The 22,778-nt window shown below is 40.5% G+C and overlaps 3 protein-coding genes across 3 annotated transcripts; 2 read left to right on the top strand and 1 right to left on the bottom strand.

Moving 5' to 3' along the window:
* Positions 1-779: 779 nt before the first annotated feature.
* Positions 780-5,070, top strand: LOC121055513. Its single transcript, XM_040528036.1, has 6 exons — positions 780-906; positions 1,072-1,148; positions 1,274-1,313; positions 1,764-1,947; positions 3,923-4,214; positions 4,777-5,070. Exons 1-6 carry the CDS (start codon positions 780-782, stop codon positions 5,068-5,070), a joined length of 1,014 nt encoding a protein of 337 aa, XP_040383970.1.
* Positions 5,071-6,415: 1,345 nt separating this feature from the next.
* LOC102706043 (probable protein phosphatase 2C 47) lies at positions 6,416-9,688 on the bottom strand. The gene is made up of 5 exons (XM_006662497.2): positions 9,453-9,688; positions 8,815-8,981; positions 8,521-8,718; positions 7,775-7,980; positions 6,416-7,257 (listed from the first exon to the last, which is right to left on the bottom strand). The coding sequence occupies exons 2-5, from the start codon at positions 8,959-8,961 to the stop codon at positions 6,699-6,701; spliced, it is 1,110 nt and encodes a 369-aa protein (XP_006662560.1). The 5' UTR covers positions 8,962-8,981; positions 9,453-9,688; the 3' UTR covers positions 6,416-6,698.
* Positions 9,689-17,898: 8,210 nt separating this feature from the next.
* LOC102705755 (MLO-like protein 9) lies at positions 17,899-22,616 on the top strand. The gene is made up of 15 exons (XM_006662496.3): positions 17,899-18,181; positions 18,305-18,362; positions 18,481-18,677; positions 18,807-18,923; positions 19,051-19,111; positions 19,289-19,377; positions 19,747-19,821; positions 19,899-19,987; positions 20,462-20,511; positions 20,749-20,789; positions 20,877-21,050; positions 21,359-21,394; positions 21,476-21,543; positions 21,636-21,696; positions 21,852-22,616. Exons 1-15 carry the CDS (start codon positions 18,041-18,043, stop codon positions 22,305-22,307), a joined length of 1,713 nt encoding a protein of 570 aa, XP_006662559.1. The 5' UTR covers positions 17,899-18,040; the 3' UTR covers positions 22,308-22,616.
* Positions 22,617-22,778: the final 162 nt, after the last annotated feature.

The raw sequence follows: 22,778 nt of genomic DNA, 5'->3' as shown, positions 1-22,778 counted from the left end.
TATTTTACTTTGAGAAGTCCCATGCACTCTCTCCCTTTCTTTCTCTAGCACTCTCTTCCAAAAAAAATGTTTCCACTAAAATTCCTTTGTTTTTTTTTTGAAATCCCGTGGGAATGTGAAATATGTGGCATCTCATTCCTGTTTTTCTTATTCCAGCGTTTTTTTAATCCAGTGTTCCAAAGGAGCCCTGCTAGTTTCGCTGTCATGTTAATTCAGTACGTCACCATCTCCTTTTAAAGATCCATAATGCTGGGGCAATTGTTCATTCATATGGGATTTTTAGTCAGTAAATTGTCAGAGATAAATCCCCTATCACAACACAATTTGCAATGTGTAACAATGTGGAGGACGGTCCAGGTGGGTGTCAGGGCAGATGCTTGGCATGCTTCCTCCCTTTCCTCATGTCCTCGTCTTCCTCTTGGGGTCAACACCTCTGCTCCGATCTCATAATTATCCCTCCCTGCGGCAAATGACATGATCACATCTGAAGACGCCTGAACAAGCTCTTTTGTCTCCAACCCTTTGTCTCTTGCTGCCCTCTCTCTCTCTCTCTCTCTCTATACCCTGCAAAGAACAAGATCAACAGTCTATTTATTGAGCACCTCCTTGTTTTGTCGAGTGTTTGGGTGCAGTCATATATGAGTTTCAGTCCTACCATATGTCTCTCAAGAGTTGACAAGGTGTGTGCATGTGCAACATCTCTCTCTGAAGAAGTGAAGAACTGAAGAAGACGACTGAGAGTCTGAAACACTGCTTTGGTTGGCGATCTTGAGATGACAATGGTGAGAGGGGAGAGGATTGAAGGAGTGAGGCAGTACAACAGATCCAAGGTGCCTCGCCTGAGATGGACGCCTGATCTCCATCACTGCTTTGTTCATGCCATACACAAGCTTGGAGGACAGCACAGTACGTTCAGACGTTTCAGTCTCTTTCTTGTTCTGAACTTTGTTTTGCCGTCTACTGCTTCTCTTGCTTTTCTTTCCGTTGTTCAGGTTAGTAGTAACTATGGTCAATTCTTAACTGATTCTCTGTTCTTGCAATGTGCATTTGTATTGATCCTATGTGATTCAGAGGCTACACCTAAGAGAGTTCTTCAGCTGATGGGAGTGGGAGGCCTCACCATATCTCATGTCAAAAGCCATCTACAGGTTTGTCTGCTCAGCTTTTACATAGTGTTCTTGGTATAATGTTTCATTGTCTATTAAGTTTTTTCTCTCTCTGGAGAAGCACTTATTGGTATATTGAGTTAACAGTATGCTTTTGTTTAAAACAGATGTACAGAAACATGAGGAATGATGATCTGGAGATGCAAGGTATGTGGTTATATGTGTAACAACTTCAATCTTGTATTTCATATCATGAACTTGGAGTTAGCTGTATGACTGCATCCTATATGGGGCACTGTCTTGTAAGCTAACCATACCCTAATTAATAAAAAACAACTCATGTTTTACCTCTCCTGATGATGCTAATAATCATAAGTTCATAATTAGGCACATTTCTTCCATGCACAATGCATGGAAGTAGTACATGCATCATTATTTCAAAGAACATGAGTATGTTTCAGAGTGCTTGCCTAGTTGCTTGGCTGGCACACTGTTCAACGACCATGCATGTACATATTCTGTTTCATACAGAAAAGGCTTCCAAATAGCAAAGGAATGCTACAAAAGCTTGTGGTAGTACTTATACTCCTATTCTTCATGCATGCACACATATAACCCATTATGAGTGAAAATATGTTTTGCCAATCTTGTGAGCAGTGGGCATTCAGCAGATGGATCAGGAGCAAACATTTGCAGGAGGCATGCAAATTTGGACAGATATGAAGCAGCAGGATCATCATCATGAGTGTAACGGACCATATTGCAGATGCCACTCCTCATCAAAGCATGCAAGGGGCTCACTGCTGCTGCTACACCAGCAGCAGCAGCAACAGCTGCAAAGGTCATTGCCTTTTTTTTTTTTTTGCCCTTTTTTTCCTTTTCATTCTAATGTCCATGCATGTGTTGCCAATATCCATGGCTCATCAGTCACATCAGGAACCATTCTTTCAGATTGGTTCTCACATGATGACAACAGTACAGCACCTATTGTGACACTGCAGGAACTTTTCATTCCTTTTGCATGCTGAGCTGCTGACTTGCTAGTGCTCCATATATATCAGATATTCCTACCTAGCCTACTTCAACAATACTGCTTCTACTCTACATGCGTGTAGGAGCAGTTACTCTGTCCATATAAGGATTTTGGCAGTTTTATTTATCCACAAATAAAGGGGTTTTAATATTTTAAGGAGAAAAACTACAATAAATATCACCTCGGTTGTCTACTCAATCTCTCAACATGTCACTTTTGTACCTTATTCTTTATTAATACTACCTCCGTCTCGAAATAAGATTATTTTTTAGTTTTTTCTATAATGTTTTGACTCTTCGTCTTATTTAAAATTTTTTTGTGATTAATATTTTTATTCTTACTAGATGATAAAACATAAATAGTACTTTATGCGTGACTAATTTTTTAAAGTTTTTATACAATTTTTTTCAAATAAGACGAATGGTCAAACGTTGGACATGAAAAAACGAAAAATAAAATTATTATGGGACAGAGATAGTACTGTACGTCGTCGAAAGTACAATAAACATCACCTCGGTTCTATGTTTTTGGCTACTTTAATTTTTACTAAAAATGTCACAATTGCTTGGGCATATTTAGTTCGCAAAAGTTTTGGGTTTGGTGTTTGAAAGACTATTTCGACGACTAATTAAGAACTAATTACATATGGTTTCCGAAATCCATGAGACGGAGATTTTCAAGCATAATAAATCTAGCATATGTGAGTTAATATAGCAGTTATGACTAATTAATCATGTGCTAATTAGGCTCAAAAGTTCATCTTATAAATTCTTTTCAAACTGTATAGTTAGTTATTTTTAACTATATTTAATATTTTATATATTTGTCTAAAGAGTTGATGTGACGAGTGAACATGAAAATTTTTGAAAACTAAACAGGGTCTTATATTCCTGTATATTCGTGGACAGAATAAGTACTGCCATATGTTAAATGAGTTTAGTACTATAATAGTCTCAGCATGCATATAATTAGCAAGTAAGAAGCTTTTATGACACATACTCCATCAATCTATATTTAATAATACTTATAATTAACGTCAAATACAAGTGCTATAAAAAAAATCTCTTTATCCAAACAGACCCATATTTATGTAGATTTACTTTCAGAAGTTGGTTTTTTGGATGGAGGAGTAGGTTACTGAATAACTGAAATCTAAAAAAAAGAATGAATAATAATGTTATCAATTCAAGGTATAATAATGTTATCAATTATTCATCTAAGATATCGATTGACATTTGTATACTCTAGTAAAAAGGCTCTGGTGACGATAAATCTACTCATCCCATCGTTACATTTTGCAATTTTTTTTTTAAAGAAATAGCCTCGACCCTTAATCTAGTTCAAACAATTGACCGCCGTAGAAGCAAACATTTTTTGTCCATCACATATTATAGGATATTTTATTTGGGGTTGACTCCGGTGTATTTTAATGGTATTCATACCGTTGATCTATTTTTACCAGACAACTGTGATTAAATCATACTATCAACAGTATTAGGTGTAGTAGAATTTGAAAAGGTGATATCGTCCTTTTTATTGTAATCTTTATTGTAAAAAAGTAAAATTACAAAATATTGCTAATTAGGTAATTAACAAAATAAAAAATACTCTTTTTCTACCGATAGTATAATACTACTAGTAAAATACACCAGTCCACTTTCTTTTTATCCATGGAGTATCAAATACTGACATTTTGCTATTGTTATCTTAAATATTGTGCAGTGTAAAGTGTAAACTACTCATATACTACTATACTGTAAATAATTTCGTTTCCACGATGCAGGCCAAATCGGATGGAGACGAGACAAGAGGTGAGCACTCGAACAGGCTTTCTCAGAAGCGAAGGAATACGCGAGAGGGACCTGCAGCAGTACGGCCTCGCGGTCACAGGAGGCCAACCAGCTTCGTGCCACCACTCCGGTCGGCGACACCGGCCGCCACCTGCCACCGCGGCCGCCGCTGCAGACGGTGCCGGAGCCGGACACGACGCTGGCGCACCGCTGCCGAGCACGCCCAGGCCGCCGCTTCTGGCCGGCCGCGCCGCCACGACGAGGCGTGGCGGCGCCTCACGCGAGGTAGAGGCCTCATCACTGAAAAGCGTTTGGATCTCTCTCTCGTCTCGTGTGCAGTGTCGCTCGCATGCTCGTGTTTGTCCTCTGGTCACTGCAGCATCTTCCTCCTAGCTTGGCTCCCACACTTGAGCAACCAGTCGGTAGCTAGCACGCATGCGCGCGTGGCGTGCGTGGCTTGCTTGTCTGCTAGCTGCAGGCCTTCTCAAAATTTTTTTCCAAAAACATCACATCGAATTTTTAGATGTCTAAATAAAGCATTAAACATACATGAACCAAAAAACTAATTGCATAGTTATGGAAGAAATCTTGAGACGAATCTTTTACGCATAATTAGTCCATGATTAGCCATAAGTGCTACAGTAACTAATATGTACTAATGATGGATTAATTAGGCTCAAAAGATTCGTCTCGTGATTTCTAGGCTGGTCGTGAAATTCGTTTTTTATTCATGTCCGAAAACCTCTTCCGACATCTGGTCAAACGTTTGATGTGATATTTTTACCAAAAAATTTTGACAACTAAACACCACAGCACACTCAGAGTAGTGGCGGATCTTGATTTGCAGGACGAGCACGACGTGACAGCACCGGCGAGGCGGCGGCACGCCATGGCGCCGGAGCGTGACGGCCACGGCGGCGGCGACGAGCGCCTCTCGCTGTCCTTGACGCTGGACTCGGCCGGGCCCGGGCGCAGGTGCCGGTGCCGGGGCAGCGGCGCCGCCGCCCGCTGCTGCAGCGAAGGTAGCAGCAGCTGGCTGTCGTCGCCGTCGTCGACGAGCTTCGGCGGCGGCTGCTCGCGGCGGAGCCCCGGCGCCATGTGTCGTGGCAGTGTCGCTGTCAGCTTGGACCTGTCCTTGTGACCGTACCGTACGTCCGTACAGCACACGTACGTGTCATGGATGTCCGTACGTACGTACAGCTAACAGTAGTAGTATTCTGTATGTATTGGGCCGTTTGCATCTCTGCTTCCACAGTGGAAATTTTGTCATGGATTCCTGGCCCGTCCGGTTGCTCTAGATCTCAGCCCGGCCTGGTCGAATTTTGATCTGTATCTTGATCAGTTTGGGATTGTTATTCTATTTGTAATTTTTATTTTAAAATAAACTTCTTTGAAATTTTTTTTTATATTAAAAATTTTTGGCCATACAAGTCTAACTTGCACCCTCGTAGCGAGACGATACTGATAGATGAAATGAGTATGGTTAATTCATCTAAATTTATCGTAGGGTTCATATCTATTTCTACTACCACCCGCCTCACTTGATAGTAGCATAAACATGAAGGGTTATAATTGTCTAAAAAATATGAGCACATAGGGGTATAATTGTACCTTTCTCACGTACGTGCCTGGCAATATGATCTCATAAATGGATAAGAATTAATAAAATCCTAAATACCAACAATATCTCTATTCCTTGAGTTATAAAGTGTAATACTACACGTGAGGAGCACCATAGCAGTTGGCTATGGCAAGTGGGGTGTGTGACTAATATTTCGTACTTGGGTATAAAAATAAAATTTGATTGTGTTTAGTTTTAAATTTAAAAAATGGTCATGAATTTCCCTGGCCATTTCCACTCCTACTGGACCTGACCTGAGGAATCAGTGCCGCCATTGTTGGTCCAGCACATGGACATCTGATTCTTTCGGTTATAAGGCGATTATCATTTGGCTTTAGGTGGAAAAAAATATATGCAAACGAAGAATAATATAAAATAATTTATATACGTATCTTAGCGATCTAAAAGAGAAAGATTGAAAAATGAATTAAGATAAAAAAAACTTTAAATTTAAGATTAAAAATTTAAATTTTAGCTAAAAGAGTGGGCTGTAAATGTTCAATCCAGTTCTAATTAGGAACCAACCGTCCGCAAAGGAAAACATTCATGACTGTGAACCTCCAGGATTTAATTGAAAAAAAAAGCAATAACTAACTCCGTATCCTTGAGAATATATCAGAAGGTATCAAAATTTAGTGTAAAATTTGGTCCTCTTAGTCCCTTAAATACTAGGAGTTACCAAATTTTACGCTAAATTTTTAGTACCTCTCAGTATCTCTTCAAGAATCCTAAAATTGCTTAACTCTGTATGTCTGTTATGCGTATGTTTCCACAGATAAGTTGTTTCTGAACATATAAAGTGACTTTCTTTGGTTTGCCATCTCGAGAGGAAGCATAGCAGGTAAGTTGATTTATCAGACAACAGTGAAGTAGAACAAAATTGATCAACTATTATAACTGGCATTTGTACCAGAACATGGATGCTGGTATTGCTCAATTACATTGTGAACAACCAAATGCTGGCCGGTACAGATAAATCATTGCCTCACAAAATGATTAGCCTACACCTCAACAAAATTTGAATAATTCTACACAACTTATTCCGAACCTATAACTGAAAGAACAGAGCAAAACTTTTTTAAGGACCCAACATGGAAACAAGATCATACAACCAAAGTTATCAGAGAAGGCACACAGATTTTGAGAGCTCAGGCATTACTGTCAAGAGCTCCCTTCAACATATGCAAACCTTCCATCGAAATGCTTCTTCGTACTCGAAATCTTGGGACCTCAATCTGAGGTGGTGGATCTGATGAGAAGCACACAACCACTACAGTTAGGTTGTCACAGGAGTTTCGTCGGAGAGCCTCTTGAACTAGTTCTTGCGAGCATCTCTCCGGATCATTGTGTGCCATCAGCTCTTTCCTTACCATTGTGACAGCACACTGGCTGGTCATGACATCCCAAAGCCCATCGCAGCCGATTATCAAGAACTCATCTTCCTCGGTGAGTCTAACCTCCTGAAACTCTGGCTCTGCAGTGAGGGGGCCTATTGACCCTTTGGAACCTTTCATGTGCCAATCACCAATCGCCCTTGCTACAGACAGCTGACCATTGAGATAGCCATCAAAGATGGTACCACCAAGGTTCTCAATTCTGATCTTTTCGCTCCTGCAAGTGGGTTTGTGGTCTCTTGACAACTCAACAGCTCGGCCTCTCTTTCCTAATACTGCTCGACAGTCTCCTGCATTCGCAACGAGCAATGTCCTGCCATTCAAATTAGGCATATGAGAATAGGCCATAAACGAAAAAGAATATACTTGATCTAAAGAGTGTCAATCCACTAAGGCAACAATAAAATCTCGGTACAGAAGCAGAAAAGAACTTTGCGCTTTGTTGTGATATTTGACATTGAAGCAATAAAAATGAAGTAGCTGACGGATAAAAAAGGATAAAGGAGAGTGGTTTATTATCAAATCAGTTATAATGGTACCTAATAGCTAATGAAGTTGCAGAAACACCTTCTAATTGAGTCAGTGAACTCATTGAACAAAAAGAATCACATAAACGCAACAATTTTAAATGCTATACATTACTCCACAAGATTGGTTTGATATTAACTAGCAGAGGCCACTGGGTTACAATATGATGCAATGAATGTAAAAGGTTTCAGTACACACTTGAGATACTTCTCATATGAAAGTAGCATTGATAAATGACTTAAGAGTCAATTGTACCACCAGGAAAAATAAAAACATTTTGGGATACTGGCATTAGAACATACCTGCCATAAAATAGTGCTGTCAATGCTGTAGTCCCAGAATTGCGGTCGAGAGAATGGGAATCCCCAATAGCATGATCAGCCTTCACAAAAGCACTCCTGATTGCCTTGTCTATGCTGTTAGGGAAGTGGCCATCCTCAATTATGAACCTCAGTATGTTCTTCCGAACAAAACAGGCTGCGTCTGTACCACCGTGACCATCAAACACCTGTAATCACCACCAGAATTGAACCTATTAACCATCCCCTGTGAAAATCTCAAACAACAATACTCCCTCTACACACAATGCATAGTTCGGCCTAAAATTTACATCTTCCTACACTACTATGAGTACAGACTACTGTATATAGAGAATATTTATTGCTCCATGAAAAAAAGCATTATGGTCGTTTATTGAGCATATTTTTGTCTCACAAAGCCTATCCTACGTTTGCAGAAAGTAATAAGAAAATTAAGAGGAACTATCAATGCTCAAAATGAGCTGACTTGCCCCAATGCAATCATTCCCACCACGAGTACATCCTCAGCCACACTAATATGCAATTATTTGCACCATGATGTGTCAAACCACAGGACGACCAAATGAGCACACAAACTATGATGGCAACAATATTACCACTCACAACGGGATAATTAATTTCTCCATAATGAGCATATATATTGCTGAGTGCCGAACATTTATCAAGACCTAGAACAGCTGACAACAGACAAACCACCAAAATTTTTATGCAAATCCAAACCAACTCACCCCATAGAAGGCACCCGGTGCAGGGATGACAGGGGTACGCATTCCCAGGTGCTCCATTAGGTCGTCGACGCAGACATGCTCGTCCTCCATGTACGGTTTGGTTCCGATATCGGCACAGCTGCCGGAACGGAACACCGGCAGAAAGCCAGGTCGAAGATCTGTGGGCGAGATCAAGCTCAGAGTCCCTGAATCCAGGTCCTGCAATCAAAGCAACGAAAGATTCGTCAGAACAGTTTTAAGGGCAAATCGCTGGAATTAAGCTAAAGCAATAAGCAATATAGCAAGAATGATTACAAAGTCTGCGGTTGCCGCGGCGATGCGCGCGCTGCTGGCGCAGTGGCGAATCGATGTGAGGTGGTGGCGCGGCGGCTTGCCGCCCACCGGCGTGCTGCCGCCGCCGCTGCTTCCCGGCGGGGTCTCCGGCTCGACGCCTCCACTCATGGCTCACACTCTTCGGCACTCTGTTCGTGATCATCAGAGACAGTACAGGAAACGAAAGCATTTCAGAAGAAAAATAAAAGATGCATCTTTTTCATTGGCTACCCAGCTCTGTAACAGAAGAACGATCAGCAAAAATCGTACTATTTCTTTTAGAAATATGGTCCTTTTCCATTGGTCATCATTTGAGCCGTACCGAAACGAAATCAAAACGAGAATAGAAACACCAATTGCATGAATAAAAGGAAAGAAATGAAATCCACCTTCGCCCCGCGAAATGATTAGAGCTAAATAAGCACCAAAAACTACGCCATTTCGTAGCTCCGCCGTTCAAACACAAACCAGAATACCCTCGTTCTCCGCTATGCAACCAACAAAGATCCATTTTTTTCTTCTCCTCCAAGAGAATCCAACCGAACGAGCCCGCAAGATGCAAACACGCGCGCAAGATCGGATCAGAGATAGGCCCGGGACAGGAGAGGGCGAGCGCTCACCTCGGCAGAACGGCCGTCGCCGGCGTTGGGGGAGCTCTCGAGGAGGACGCTGCGGCAGCGATGGCGGATGGCCGGAGGAGGAGTTGGTGGCGATGGGGAGAGAAGGGAGGAGACAGGGGAGGCAAGGCAAGGCGAGGAGAGAAGAGAGAGAAAGCTCGTGGATTTGATGAGAGAGAGAGAGAGGGAGGGAGGGTGTGGCCGGAGAAGTTGGTCGTGCTGCTTCGTGTGATCCCATCTGCCGCAGCTGTGCACGGCTGGATGTGCCGCTCCTCTCCCCCCTCTTGGGCCCCGCCCCTCCCTGACCGGTGGGCCCAACCTCTCCGTTGTGTCCTTCTCTCGTTCGGACAAAAACAAAATCTTTTTTTTCTTTTTTTAGGTGCCTCGGGGTGTTGATGAAATGAAAATTTTCACATGTCACAGTAGATATTTGACCGGATGTCAGAAGGTATTTTTAGATGCGAATGAAAAAACGAATTTCAGGGTTGGCCTGTAAACCGCGAGACGGTTTTTTTAGCCTAATTAATCCATCATCAGTGTATATGGGTTACTGCTCAAAAGATCCGTCTCACGATTTCTCACGTAACTGTGTAATTAGTTTTTTTATTTTATCTATATTTAATACTCTATTTAGATGTCCAAAGATTTAATGTGATGTTTTTGGACGAAAACTTTTGGAAACTAAACAGCCCCTTTCTTTCCCTTCTTCCCCCTTGTGTGAGCAACGGAGGAATGGCAGAATGCGGATGTCAGTACGTGCTTCTGCAGTGGAAAATTGCGTGGATATATTTTTTGGTTTTTGTCTTGCAGCTCCTTTCTGTACTTTTTCTCTGCATGCTTAGATTTTTCTTCTGCCAGAATTCAGAGCCTGAAAGTAGACTGAAACCATGATTAAACTGATGTGTTTTGGGTGGTGCAAGAGAACCTTTTTTTCCCCTAATGTGAGCAGCTGTGAGCCTGTGATACTACTGAAATTGAGCATAAATTTCTCTCTTTTTGCATAGGGTTGGATTCATCCTGAAGTGACTGAGAGTGGAAGCTACACCAGTGCACACCACACATGCTTATCGGCAAGAAAGAACTGGAGTATACCTTTTTGGCATGAACAGTGTTCCTCCACTTCATCCCCTATCTTCTTCCCGTGGTTGCCTTGTCCCTCACTCTTCACCTCAACAAATTCCTTCGTCGAGGCGTGCTCTGCCGATGTGTAAAAATGGTAGCTTTACATCTTCAGCAGCAGCAGCAAAAAAAAGGCCTTTTTTGTGTATCAAACATAGTGTTAAAGCCATTTGTTTCGATCTTTCAGAAGGACAAAAACAAAACCATCCGTTTCCAATATATCCAAACCGAAGCATGTACTGCGTTCTTGTGTGTTTTTTTGCTCGATTGGCCTCTGGCACAATCCATGGCGTGGAAAGGGACCGATCCCATGTCAGTTAGTACAGCTGACAGCGACACGAAAGGAATTGGAGGCCCTCTCCTGCACGCACTGCTACTGTGTTTCAGTCTGAAATCTGAATATGTGCGTGATCCATTTCTGGCCGACCAGAGGATGCAGTGCACATAGCCAAACCAAACCACTAGCTTTTCGCCAACCACTAGGCCAAGTGAGCGCCATGTTTATCAGGGTTCTCGTATCGCTTTCCTTTGATCTCTTGTCGGCTATGCTTCACGGATCAGGTTTAGTCAGAAGATAGTACTGGGCAGTTGGTAGAAGTAGCTTGCTGAAAGCTGTATTACTCTGAAATATAATCTAATAAGATCTTCTTTGGTTTTCACTTTAGCTGCATGAAGGGTGAGAAAACAGCTTTCAGAGCAAATACCGGGACTGGAATGTTGTTTAGATGGCTTTCAACGGTGGTAGGTCGTCTGACAGCGGAGTAGTGTCGGAATTGGACACTGTTTTTCAATCTCTTAACCTGCATTTTAGGTCCCAATCAACTGACCTAACCATTGACCAACCCAGGATAAGACCTGACTTTTCACAGGTGTGATGAAATCTAGTTGCATCTTGAGCGATGAAACATCACGGGTTTAGGTGAACACTAGAAACAATGCGCGGCGTTGCCGCGCTTTATCCGCATACGTTTTAGGCCTATCGTTTATTAGCAAATGATGTTCAATATAATATAATGTATGGGTTGGCTCAACTTAAAATTGATTAGTTTGATACCTTATTATATCAAGAGAACATAATATACTTAATTCGTACTTTTTAATATCCATGTTTACAATATACTCTCTCTAGTTCAAAATATTTTTCATTTTAGAACAAGATTTGCTCAAATTTCTAAAATTTTGATAAGCAAGTTTATATTAAAATAAATTTATAAAACCTAATAACTTTATGATATTATGATAATTCTTTTCGAGAAAAATCGGTGTGTATCATTTGTCTTGTATCTCAACTAAACATTTAGGAAATAATCGATGGTGGGAATTTTAGAGGTTTCTTCAAATCTTGTCCTAAACGATAATTATTTTTTATTGAAAGGAGTATATTTATATGTTTACAAAATTTAAGTGTTTTGTAGCCCAGACACTTTTATAGTCTCTATATTTTTAGAGCAATTTTACCATAATTTTACATAGAAAATAATAGTATCTCATGGTATATCCTTCAACCTGAAGGATAGAAAAAATGTTCATATTTATATGTTGTTTAAATTATGGAAAGTTAAGAGAATAAAATAAAAATAATATTAAAATATACCGTCTGCAAAATTAGAGTATACATAAAATCGCTGGAATGATATACTCTTTTGCAAAATTATTAAAACCTGAGCTTGGGCGTGTTTGGCCTTTTGGCCATTTGACGTGCAAGGAGGGTGTTTACTGCACGGAGAAACTCATTTAGCTGCATGCATAGTAGATATTTTTCTCTCTCTCTCGCCAGGACAGGGCATGACTGCCTAGCCGGGCTGCATGCTCTCATTTCCCGAGAGCTGGCCACTGACACGTGGATGCTTTCTTAACCGTGAGATGTGCTTGGAAAAGGAGGCGTTTGTTTATAGGGTCAAACACAACTAATGTAACATAGGATTAAAAAATTTAACTACATTTAAACAACCCTAAATGCTTAGGTATTGATGGTACTAGATACATATCATGACTGACCGGCGATGAACAGTTACTCTTGTGGACCTGGAAATATACAGCAGAGCACACAAACATGCTCATCTTTTAGCTTTTCTAGGTAAAAAAAATCAAACAATATATTTCAAAAAAAATAATTTTGAGTAAATATATAATATATATATATATGTATTCTTAGTTATTTAAAAGTAAAAACTCTAAAATAAAGCGTGATGAAATATTTATGAAATTAGGTTAAAATTTAATGTTGAAAATTTAAATTTTAGCTCGGACGTAAAAGCTACGAGGGGGGAGAGCTCTCAGCTACCGTCGTTTAATGCTGTCTCCGGCCGGAGTCTGATCGATCGGCTGCATGCCAGCGTGTCTACAGCCCAACGGTGTACTGCGACGAAGGTACAGTGTCGTGTCAGCTGTTGTGGTCGGGGCCACCGGCGGCGGCGGGGTCCGGGACGGCGACGTCACCGTGTGGTCTCGCCGTTGACATACGCGGCGGCGGCGGCGGCGACACCAGCACACATAATAAGCTCGCCGTGGCCCAAACACGAGCAGGCCTGGCCCAGTCGCGGCCCATGCCGTGTTGCCGGCCGCGGCGGAGTACACGCGTATCGCCTGCGACGTGTGGACTGGGATCGCCGGCCACGTACTGGGGCGTGGTTAGACCAAGATTAATAAAAACAAACTAACCGCTAACTCTAAAAGTATTTTTTATATTATCAACAGTTTATTTAAAGTTAATGTGTACGTATAAATATACACTACACTCATGTATGATCAATCTATCGCACCTCGTATCTATCTTATTTTTATGTGATACAACTAATTGCAAATATATAATATTTTTCTGTTTTTTTTCTCAATCATCTCTGTAAGCATAAATATAATGTATTATTTTTTAAAACCCGCTTATATTATTTAATATGCTCGGGAGAGGAGGATTTCCTACGGTAAAGTATACAGGCTCCCAGAAAGACGGTGAGTGCGGCCGGTGTCAGTACGTGAAGTGAAGTTGTTGCACCCAACGATATGTCGGCACTGCCACCGCAACTCTGCACAGGATATGTACCAACGTACACGGCGGCCAAGGATTTGATTGGGCATGCATGGGTCGCATTGCACTGTTTCTTCTGAACACGGATCCAGTGACATTTTCTCGTGACATTCTCGATGATATTATTCTCAATAACATTGAGCCACTGACATGCGGCTTCTACTGTCGGCTATCACACGAGTAGTACTCTGTTCCCCGCATTTTTTTGGTAATATTTTTTCTTTTCAGCATATTTACGAAGGAAGGAAAACTTACCGACTTGATAGAAAACATTTTAATTAACACGACCTAATAGATCAGATCAACCAATAGAATATAAGATCGATGTAATAAACACATAATATCACGTTGATAAAGCTGGAGTAAAATGATAGATAAATCAGATCAATCTAAAAAACAATAACTTAAATTGAGTCGATAGGATAACTAGCAATTATATAATATTGATTGAACTGAACAAGAAAGTATATATCAAGCTAATAAATCCATTGAGGCATAACTCATGAATCTAACTATTTGTTGACAACCAAAAATTATACCTAGGTTGTGTTATTCTGAGCCAAATTATTCCTATGTGTCTGTGCGCGCTTTCTGACTGCTAAATGGTACGTTCATTATCTCATAGTTTTAGAGTAGATTTTTATTTTTATAACAATTAATTTTCTCATTTATTCTATTAAATAACTAAATAAAATAAGACAATCTTTATATTTTATCGACCAAAGAAACACAACCAGGGCAATTATGTAAATATACACACTGTTCCTACCAGAAAACAACGAATTCTGGTGTCTGATGTTCTTATTGTTTGACACAAGCCATAAAGCCCACTCCGAATAATTGAACACAGCGGCCAAATTTAAGTGCAAGGTCATTAGCGTCGGCTACAACTGTCCACGCGTCTTCCATTTTTGCTTGCATGTAGTAACACCTTTCTGAAATAGTGAAATAGTAGAATTATCTACTAAGAGTTTTTTCTCATCCTTAAGAAGATATCGTATCATGATGTATCACTTTTTTCTATGTAAAATTTGATACTTTCTAGTGCTTAAGGTATCGAGAGATACCAAATTTTACCCAGAAAACAGTGCTGGTAGCTCCTCAATAATGATAAAATTGTTCATCTCCTAGAAATAAAATCAATTATGTTGCTGGCATGTCGCTGTTGCTGAGGTTGAAACCAGCTAATAGTGGCGTTCTAACTTGGGATTAAAACAGAAGCATGATTCATCTAGAAAAAAAAAAAGGCCAATCCTGGCACTGCTAGTTAGGTAGCTCCTTTAATTTTTCTCACACTCCATTGCGTTTCAGACCCTCTTGTCGTTGTCGATATGCCTGGATCCCCATGCATGCCATGTTCTTGCAATGCTGATTAAGTGACAATTAGCTTAGCGGTGGAGCGACGTGACACTAATCCCCAAGACTCCAAGAGTGTGGCCTGTCTGACTGTCTGTCCCATCTGAATTTCTGAATGCAAAATGCACTGACATGTCTTTGTTTTCCAAAGGAAAAGTTAACTGAACACCCACTGAATGTCTGATATAAGCATGGAAATACATATGCCGAGTTGTAGATACGAGTTGGAATCCATCGGTTTCGGGACATTGATTCGCACAGCAGCACAGTAATCAATGGACATCTCATGCACCGTGTCCTGATGTCCATGTGCCACGCTGTAACCCATGAGCCCCAGCTGCGTCTAACATGACCCTGATTGCAAAGTTCTTCGTGATAGAATGATAATATGGGTTCGCCAAGTCTTGTGTGATAGATATCAATGCGACAACGCCGACATGGAACTGAAAGAGACTGCTCCAAGTTGCAGTCTTGCAGTGTTACAGTATACTGAAGAAAAACGCAAAGCTAGCTGCAAGTTCAGACAAAAACAACACCTTTTGCTCTCCAGTGAAGTTTAGTATTCAGTAACACTAATAATGTGTTGAGGTTGAGACTGACAGCAGCAGCTGGGTGGATTGCCTTCAGGTTAAAAAAACACCTTTACCTGCTGATGGTTTCTTCCCCAATTCACCTGAACAGATGGTCAGATGGCTTCGTTTGGATCTTGCAGAGTTGCAGAGAAACAGAGGCCAAAAAATCGAGAGAGATTGGATGATGGCTCATGGGGGCACACGCACGATCAGGCAATGGCCGGCTCCAAATGGGGACCGAAGAAATAAGAAACCGCCGGTTCTGGCAGGGGTGAAGATGCACTGTCTGTACTGTACTGGTGCTTCAGGATTGCAAGTTTAAGAAATTTGTTGGTGATGAGGCCAAGAGATTTCGAGATGTGGTTGGGGGTGGCCTACACATTTTGCATGCATTTAGTATTGGCCATTACAAGGGCCATCTACCCAGAACACGGTTCCCGTGAACTGGATTTGGGGGGAATTGTTTTCTCCTCAAGAACAGTCCAATATATATATATATATATATATATATATATATATATAGATGGTGTTCTCCTTTTGGAAAGCAGAAGTTTTTGTGTAGGCCGTTAAGAGCATCCCGACAGCATATCCATCTCATCCTTCATCTTAGAAATAGAGAATGAAGAGAGAAATATTTATATTTAAATGTTCTCTCCAATCCTCTAAATAGATATAGAGGATGTCATATATAGATGATCTGCTGGAGTGCAAAGAGATATGAAAGATGAAAGTGTTTTAGATGATCATTCAAATGAAGATATGGATAACTAAATTTAAATGAGCTGTTGGGAATACTCTAAAATAAGAGTAATTTATAAAGTCGGACATGCCTTGACTAAAAGAACTGAAGCCTCGTCTTTCGGCACATGCTTATGTTTAGAAGTTAGAATTTGAATTTTTAACTTTAAATTTAAAATTAATTTTGGAGGTTTTTCTATTATAGTTTATTTTTTAAGATTTGTATTTAGATCGCTAAGAATACGTATATAAAAGCTTTATTCATAAATTATTTGTTATTTGCAAAGATATCATTTAACTTTTTTTTTCTAAAAAACAAATGACCACCCCTTAAGATTGAGCATATTTTTCTAAAAAAAATCGAGAATAACATAAACAATAAGAGGTCACAAACTAGGGAGCATTTTTAGCCTAGCTTCAAACATGTTGATGGTAGACTTGTCAAAGATAGCGTTGTACTGGTACAAGATATTGACAATATCAAAGATAAACAATAAGAGGTCACAAACAAGGGAGCATTTTTACCCTAGCTTCAAACTCGTTGATGGTAGACTTGTTAAAGATAGCGTTGTACTGATACATGATATTGACAATACCAAAGATAATTACTTCAGTGCGTTCGCTAGTGTACTCGGAGTTCTAGGCTGTGAAAGTGTAACCGATGAAGACTGGATTAGCCACAGTGATTCTTGCCCTTCTCCTTTCCGTACATATTTGAAGTGGCGACATTTTTTTCATGAACCATTAGCATGCAACATTAGTGTACAAACACAGTGCCTTATTATTTTCTCCTTACACGAATGTCATGTAAAGGTATAAATTCAAGGACAATACTACTATAGGTACATCTTACAAGTTTTCTTATTATTTGTATCATATTTCATCCAACTCCAATACAATAACTTCTCAAAAGCAAAGTCTCCGTAAGACAAAAAAGATGGGCTAAAAATAAAAACTTTATGGGATGGAGACTATAAATTGGATGGATTGGCAGATCTGGTTGTTGGATCTCTATCGGATGAACGGGAAAACCGATTGAGACCCGGGAGACATTTTAGTCCAATTTTGCATATCCATTTCAAAAGAGTTTTTTTTAACATCTCTGTAAAAAGTATGTAAAAGTGTGATACCTTGAGATATTAAAAATTTATACTAAAAATTAGTATCTTAAGGTACTTTTTAAGGATGATAAAAAAGTCCTTCTAAAAATAAGAGTATTTTTCTCATCCTTAAGGAGGTCCCATAAGGTATTACTGTTTTCTATGTAAAATTTGTTATCTCTTGGTATTTAAGTGATATCTTCCTGTACCTTCTTAAAAAGGTAAAATTGCTAAAAAAAATTGGTTTTTTTACCATCCTTAAAAAGTATCTCAAGATATCAAGATTTTTAGTATAAATTTTTGGTACCTCAAGGTATAATATACCTTAAAGTTTATACTTTTTACACAGTACGGTACCTTGAAATACTTTTATAAGGACGGTAAAATACCTCAAAAGAAAAAAAGCCTAAAGCCTAGATAGCCAAATAGCCATTTCAGAATTGTAGAAAAAGGTAAGGACCAATATGTGAAAAAAAATAAAGGGCAGCAAGAGTCATGGCTACCTTTTTCCTTGCCTCTCGAAGCCTTTGTCTGACGGACCCCGTTTAAACCCGCACCGTCGTCTTCCCTCTTGGCCGCGGCGCCCATCTCCTGCAGCAGCAGGCCAGCACCAGCACGCGCTTCGGTACTCCACAGTGGTTCCAAGTTGCAGCCATTGACGCTCGAGCGCGAGGCGCAAAGATGAGCGGCGGCGGTGAAGGAGGAGGAGGGGATGGCTCGAGGGCGCTGGACCAGACGCCGACGTGGGCCGTGGCGGCCGTCTGCGCCGTCATCGTCGCCGCTTCCATCCTCCTCGAGGGCCTCCTCCACCACCTCGGCCAGGTACGCCTTGGCTCCATTTGCTGAGTCTTTCCGCTTGTTTGTTTCTTTTCTTTTCTTTTTTTTCGTCCCCTCCTCTTTGTGCCGCCTTTCTTGGCTGAAGTTTGGGACTTGCTTTGTTTGCAGTGGTTCAGCAAGAGGAGGAAGAAGGCGCTGTTCGACGCTCTGGAGAAGGTCAAATCCGGTACACTGGCAACGTTTCTTCCATAAAGTTGCATTCTTTTTTCTTCTTCTTTCTGATTCGATTGCATTTGCGTCATAATCCTGGTGAAAACTGAATTTGATGGAGTTTACATGCGCAGAGCTGATGACGCTGGGGTTCATATCGTTGCTGCTCAGTGTCACGGGGAGATACATATCGCGCATCTGCATTCCGGTGGGCGCCGCGGACACCATGCTGCCCTGCAGTCTCCGGAGGAGTTCAGAGCATGAGCAGCCCGGTGTTGGCCCTGGCCGGCGGCACCTATCTGGAGATCCAACCAATTTTAAGTGCGCCAAAGTGAGCAATTTCTGTTCATATTGTGCAGAGTTTTTCTGTTCATATGTTCAGACTGTTCTTTCAGAAATGGCGGATAGTTTCTGGGTTGTGTTTGTTAACCTCAGGAAATGCACATGACGAAATGGACAGGGTATGGTGTCCCTTGTTTCAGCTGATGGGCTTCACCAGCTGCACATCTTCGTGTTCTTCTTGGCCGTCTTTCATGTAGCATTCAGTGCTATTACGATGTCCCTGGGTAGAGCAAAGGTAAGGTCAGTTTGAAGTTTAAACCTCGTAAAGATCATCTTATTGGTTAGAGTAGTTATTGGACTTGGTGTGAAGGAAAAGGAAAAAGGAAAACAAAGCTGAAGCCATTCTGAACTCTTCTATGCAGGCACGTATATGGAAGGAGTGGGAGAAGGAGACTTGCTCCCTTACCTATGAGTTTTCATATGGTAATATACTGAAATCTATGTTGATAAGTTACTGTTTCATATGGTTTATGTGAATTCATGCTAGAGCTTAGAAGTAAGTCCATAGTCCATGAAGATCTCTTTTTTTGGGTCCTCAGGATGGTCCACATTTCATTATGTCTATTTTTGATTTTGTTGCCCTTTTTTTTTATTTCACAGATCCCTCAAAGTTCAGGCTTACCCATCAAACATCTTTTGTGAGACAACATGCAAGCTGTTGGAGCAGAAGCACTGTTCTGCTCTATTTTGTAAGTCTGCTCATGGCTCCTATCTAGCTATTTATAGTTACAATACTTCATGTTGTCATGTTAATATAAAACATTTACTTGAATTTGCCAGGAAATCATAAGTTTAATAATAGATAGTGGAAATAAAAAGTTTCAACTTGAACAGGCTACTTATTCCTGGGAGAAATTACTGCATCAAGTGGAAAAAGGTTTTCCATGAATGTAAAGTAAATTAATTTTTTTAGCAAAACCATATTCTATGGGTGACAAGCAACTCTACATAGAGTGTTAAACATGATCTTATGATTATTTCTGTATATTTATCTGGAAATGACGTTTTGTGGCTTCTCATTGGGCTTGCTATGATTCCATTTGATGTCAAATTTGTAGGTGAGCTTCTTTAGGCAGTTTTTCAGATCTGTTAGAAGGACAGACTACCTAACTTTGCGGCATGGATTCATTGCTGTAAGTAGCTTGTCACTTGCCAATGTACCAGTTACTTTCTGTTGTTAAGTTGGCGCTTCTGATAAAGCTCTTTGTAGGCTCATTTATCTCCAGGAACTAGGTTCAATTTTCGAAAGTACATCAAAAGATCACTGGAGGATGATTTCAAAACAGTTGTTGGCATTAGGTAAAGAAGCCTTGAAATCTGGTATTTTTAGTTGTACACGTTTCTTGGATCTTTTAAAGAGTACTGTCACAATTGGCAAAAAGAAAATTAATAATTTCTATGGGCCATTTGATTTATTTACAGAGAAGAGGATCAGTTACAAAATGTGCTGTAGAGTTTAAACATTTAACTGAGTTTCATTTGTTATCCATTGTCCATTGTTCTATGTCTACTCAGAGTTAGCTACATTTAAATAAGCTGTGTATAAATCAATGGACAGTGTCAGTTTCAATTTAGGATATTTGGTTCTCACAGAAAAAGTGCAAGAACTTTACTGCTGTTGTTTCCTACAGATCTGAAGTTGTCTCTACTGTCTGTACCATTTTATCTTATTGAATTGCAATATCTTGCCTTCTGTTCTGTTTATTATCCATGTTCTGTCTTCCTAAAAAATAATTACAGAATAACTCACTTTATTAACCTTTACATTACCAGTGCACCCTTATGGGCTTCTGCGTTGGCTGTCATGCTCTTCAATGTTCATGGTGAGTTATAATCTTATCTTTTAATAATCAACTTCCCAAAAACTATATTGCTGTCAACTGATCTCTTCTTTAAAATTTCACATAGTTTGCCTGTACTGGAGTAGTACTATTTGCATTGAATTGAACACTTAAAATAGTTTAGCTCATTGGAGTTTAGATGCTACGGATCTAGTATAAGACAAGATACTCTCATGGAAATGATGCTGACTTCCTCTTTTATTTTAAATATTTCTCCAGGATGGCACAACTTGTTCTGGTTCTCTACAATCCCCCTTGTAGTAAGTGCTCATTTTGGTACCTATGATGTTTCTCATTATGGTTACATATGTCTTATGACTGGTACTGATAGTTCGTCCTAAATGTAGGTGACTTTAGCAGTTGGAACAAAGCTGCAGGCTATAATTGCAATTATGGCTGTTGAAATTAAAGAGAGGCATACAGTAATTCAAGGAATGCCAGTGGTGAAACTCAGTGATGAATATTTTTGGTTCGGGAAGCCTCGTCTAGTTCTTCATCTTATCCATTTCGCATCATTCCAGGTAACTTGAACATCAAGCATGGAGAAAAGCTTTTGTGTAAAACACACAACCTTGACTCACTTACATCCACCAAATGATGAATGCCATGCACCATTGACATCTGGATAGCAGTGTCAAATGGAATTTGTACTGACATGATTGCTAGGAAATAAAATAACGATGCTTAGATAACTAATACTCTGTTGCCACAGCATACTCCGTCTAGTCTTTAGCGTGCGCTTACATTTGAATCTGAAGTCATAAATAATGCTGCCAGAAATTAGATGTGTTTTTTTTCTTTATCTAATAGTTGTTCATTGTTCTCGCAGAATGCATTTGAAATTACATATTTCTTTTGGATTTGGGTAAGATTGTTTCCATTTCAAAATTTTCAACATTTTATATAGCAATTATATTTTTTCTTATGATGCCGAACTTCTATGCAGTACGAATTTGGGTTGAGGTCCTGCTTCCATGACAACTTTGAGCTTATCATTGCCAGAGTCTGCCTTGGGTAAGTCTCAGCCTCTCAGGTATTTTTGTCTTACTTTCCCTCGAAATTTATCTACTGAACACTGATAATTTTGTTCCAACTCACATGTACAGCGTCGTCGTCCAATTTATGTGCAGCTATATCACACTTCCACTCTATGCCCTCGTATCTCAGGTAACAAACTATTCACATCAGCTGACAAAATTCAGTAACTTCACATTCAGCTAACATTTCAGAAAAATATACCGAGTCGCATGCTATCAACCAACACAAAGATTTCATTTTTATCATGTCGTCGACTAACCGGAGAAGGAATTTTTGTTGTCCAGATGGGATCGCAGATGAAGAGGACGATCTTCGACGAGCAGACGGCGAAGGCCCTGAAGAAATGGCACAAGGCAGTGGTGAAGAAGAAGCAGCAGCAGAAGGGGTCGTCCCACGAGCCTGCTTCAGAGACGCCGAGACCGAGCACGGCGACGACGACGACGACGGAGGCGGCGAGCCAGTGCGACTGCGACGCCGCCGTGGCCGTGCCGTTGCGTCACCTCCACCGGTACAAGACCATCGCCCACGTCGGCGCGACGGGGTCGCTGTCCGACTCGGACTGCTCGGACACGGACATGGCGGCGTCCTCGTCGCCGACGAGGCACCTGATACCGCCCACCAAGCAGCGGAGCCTCGACGCCGGGCGCGAGGAGGTGCGCGCGGACGTCGGCGCCACGCCGGAGCGCCATGACAGCTTCTCCTTCCCGAGGTTGGCTGCTCAGAATGTGCATCCGAAATGACCAAACCATCGCCATGCTAAGTGCAGTGCTAGCTAACCGTCAGTAGTATTAGTAGTAAGTAGCAACTATACCTGTAATTTGTGTTAACCTGCTAAAGAGTGATCTTTCTTTGATGCCAAGTTGATTTTTCGCTTTTTTTCATCCAAAAAGTTTAGCATGGTAGAAATGAGAGAAATCGATGATACGAGACTTCGCTTAGACGGGATGAATTGCTTACATGTCTACACCTGCAAAGCAAGTAATGATAAGTAGAGTGAAAGTACGTACCGACCTGTTAGGTTTTTCTGGCGTTATTTTAGTCATGTCGTTTCTCAACAGCATTATAAGCATAAATCAATACTTAAATTTTAGAGTTTAATTTTAAACCTGATTTTAGGGTTTTCATTGTAATTTATTTTACAATATTTGTTTTTAGAAGGATATGAACATGTAACCATAAATTTTATTTTATTTGTTAATAAGTTGTTTCAC

This window comes from Oryza brachyantha, chromosome 10, assembly GCF_000231095.2.
Source record: "Oryza brachyantha chromosome 10, ObraRS2, whole genome shotgun sequence".
In the NCBI taxonomy this organism is placed as follows: domain Eukaryota; kingdom Viridiplantae; phylum Streptophyta; class Magnoliopsida; order Poales; family Poaceae; genus Oryza; species Oryza brachyantha.
This window is presented reverse-complemented; position numbering and strand designations above follow the sequence as displayed.

Coding starts and splice junctions, on each gene's coding strand:
- LOC102705755 (XM_006662496.3), top strand. CDS start 18,041: ATGAGCGGCGGCGGTGAAGGAGGAGGAGGGGATGGCTCGAGGGCGCTG. Junction 19,112..19,288: donor TACCTATGAGTTTTCATATG/GTAATATACTGA, acceptor TTTATTTCACAG/ATCCCTCAAAGTTCAGGCTT. Junction 21,697..21,851: donor TCTATGCCCTCGTATCTCAG/GTAACAAACTAT, acceptor TTTGTTGTCCAG/ATGGGATCGCAGATGAAGAG.
- LOC121055513 (XM_040528036.1), top strand. CDS start 780: ATGGTGAGAGGGGAGAGGATTGAAGGAGTGAGGCAGTACAACAGATCC. Junction 1,948..3,922: donor CAGCAGCAACAGCTGCAAAG/GTCATTGCCTTT, acceptor TCCACGATGCAG/GCCAAATCGGATGGAGACGA. Junction 4,215..4,776: donor GTGGCGGCGCCTCACGCGAG/GTAGAGGCCTCA, acceptor CTTGATTTGCAG/GACGAGCACGACGTGACAGC.
- LOC102706043 (XM_006662497.2), bottom strand. CDS start 8,961: ATGAGTGGAGGCGTCGAGCCGGAGACCCCGCCGGGAAGCAGCGGCGGC. Junction 8,719..8,814: donor CCGCGGCAACCGCAGACTTT/GTAATCATTCTT, acceptor CTTTGATTGCAG/GACCTGGATTCAGGGACTCT. Junction 7,258..7,774: donor ACAGCACTATTTTATGGCAG/GTATGTTCTAAT, acceptor TTTGAATGGCAG/GACATTGCTCGTTGCGAATG.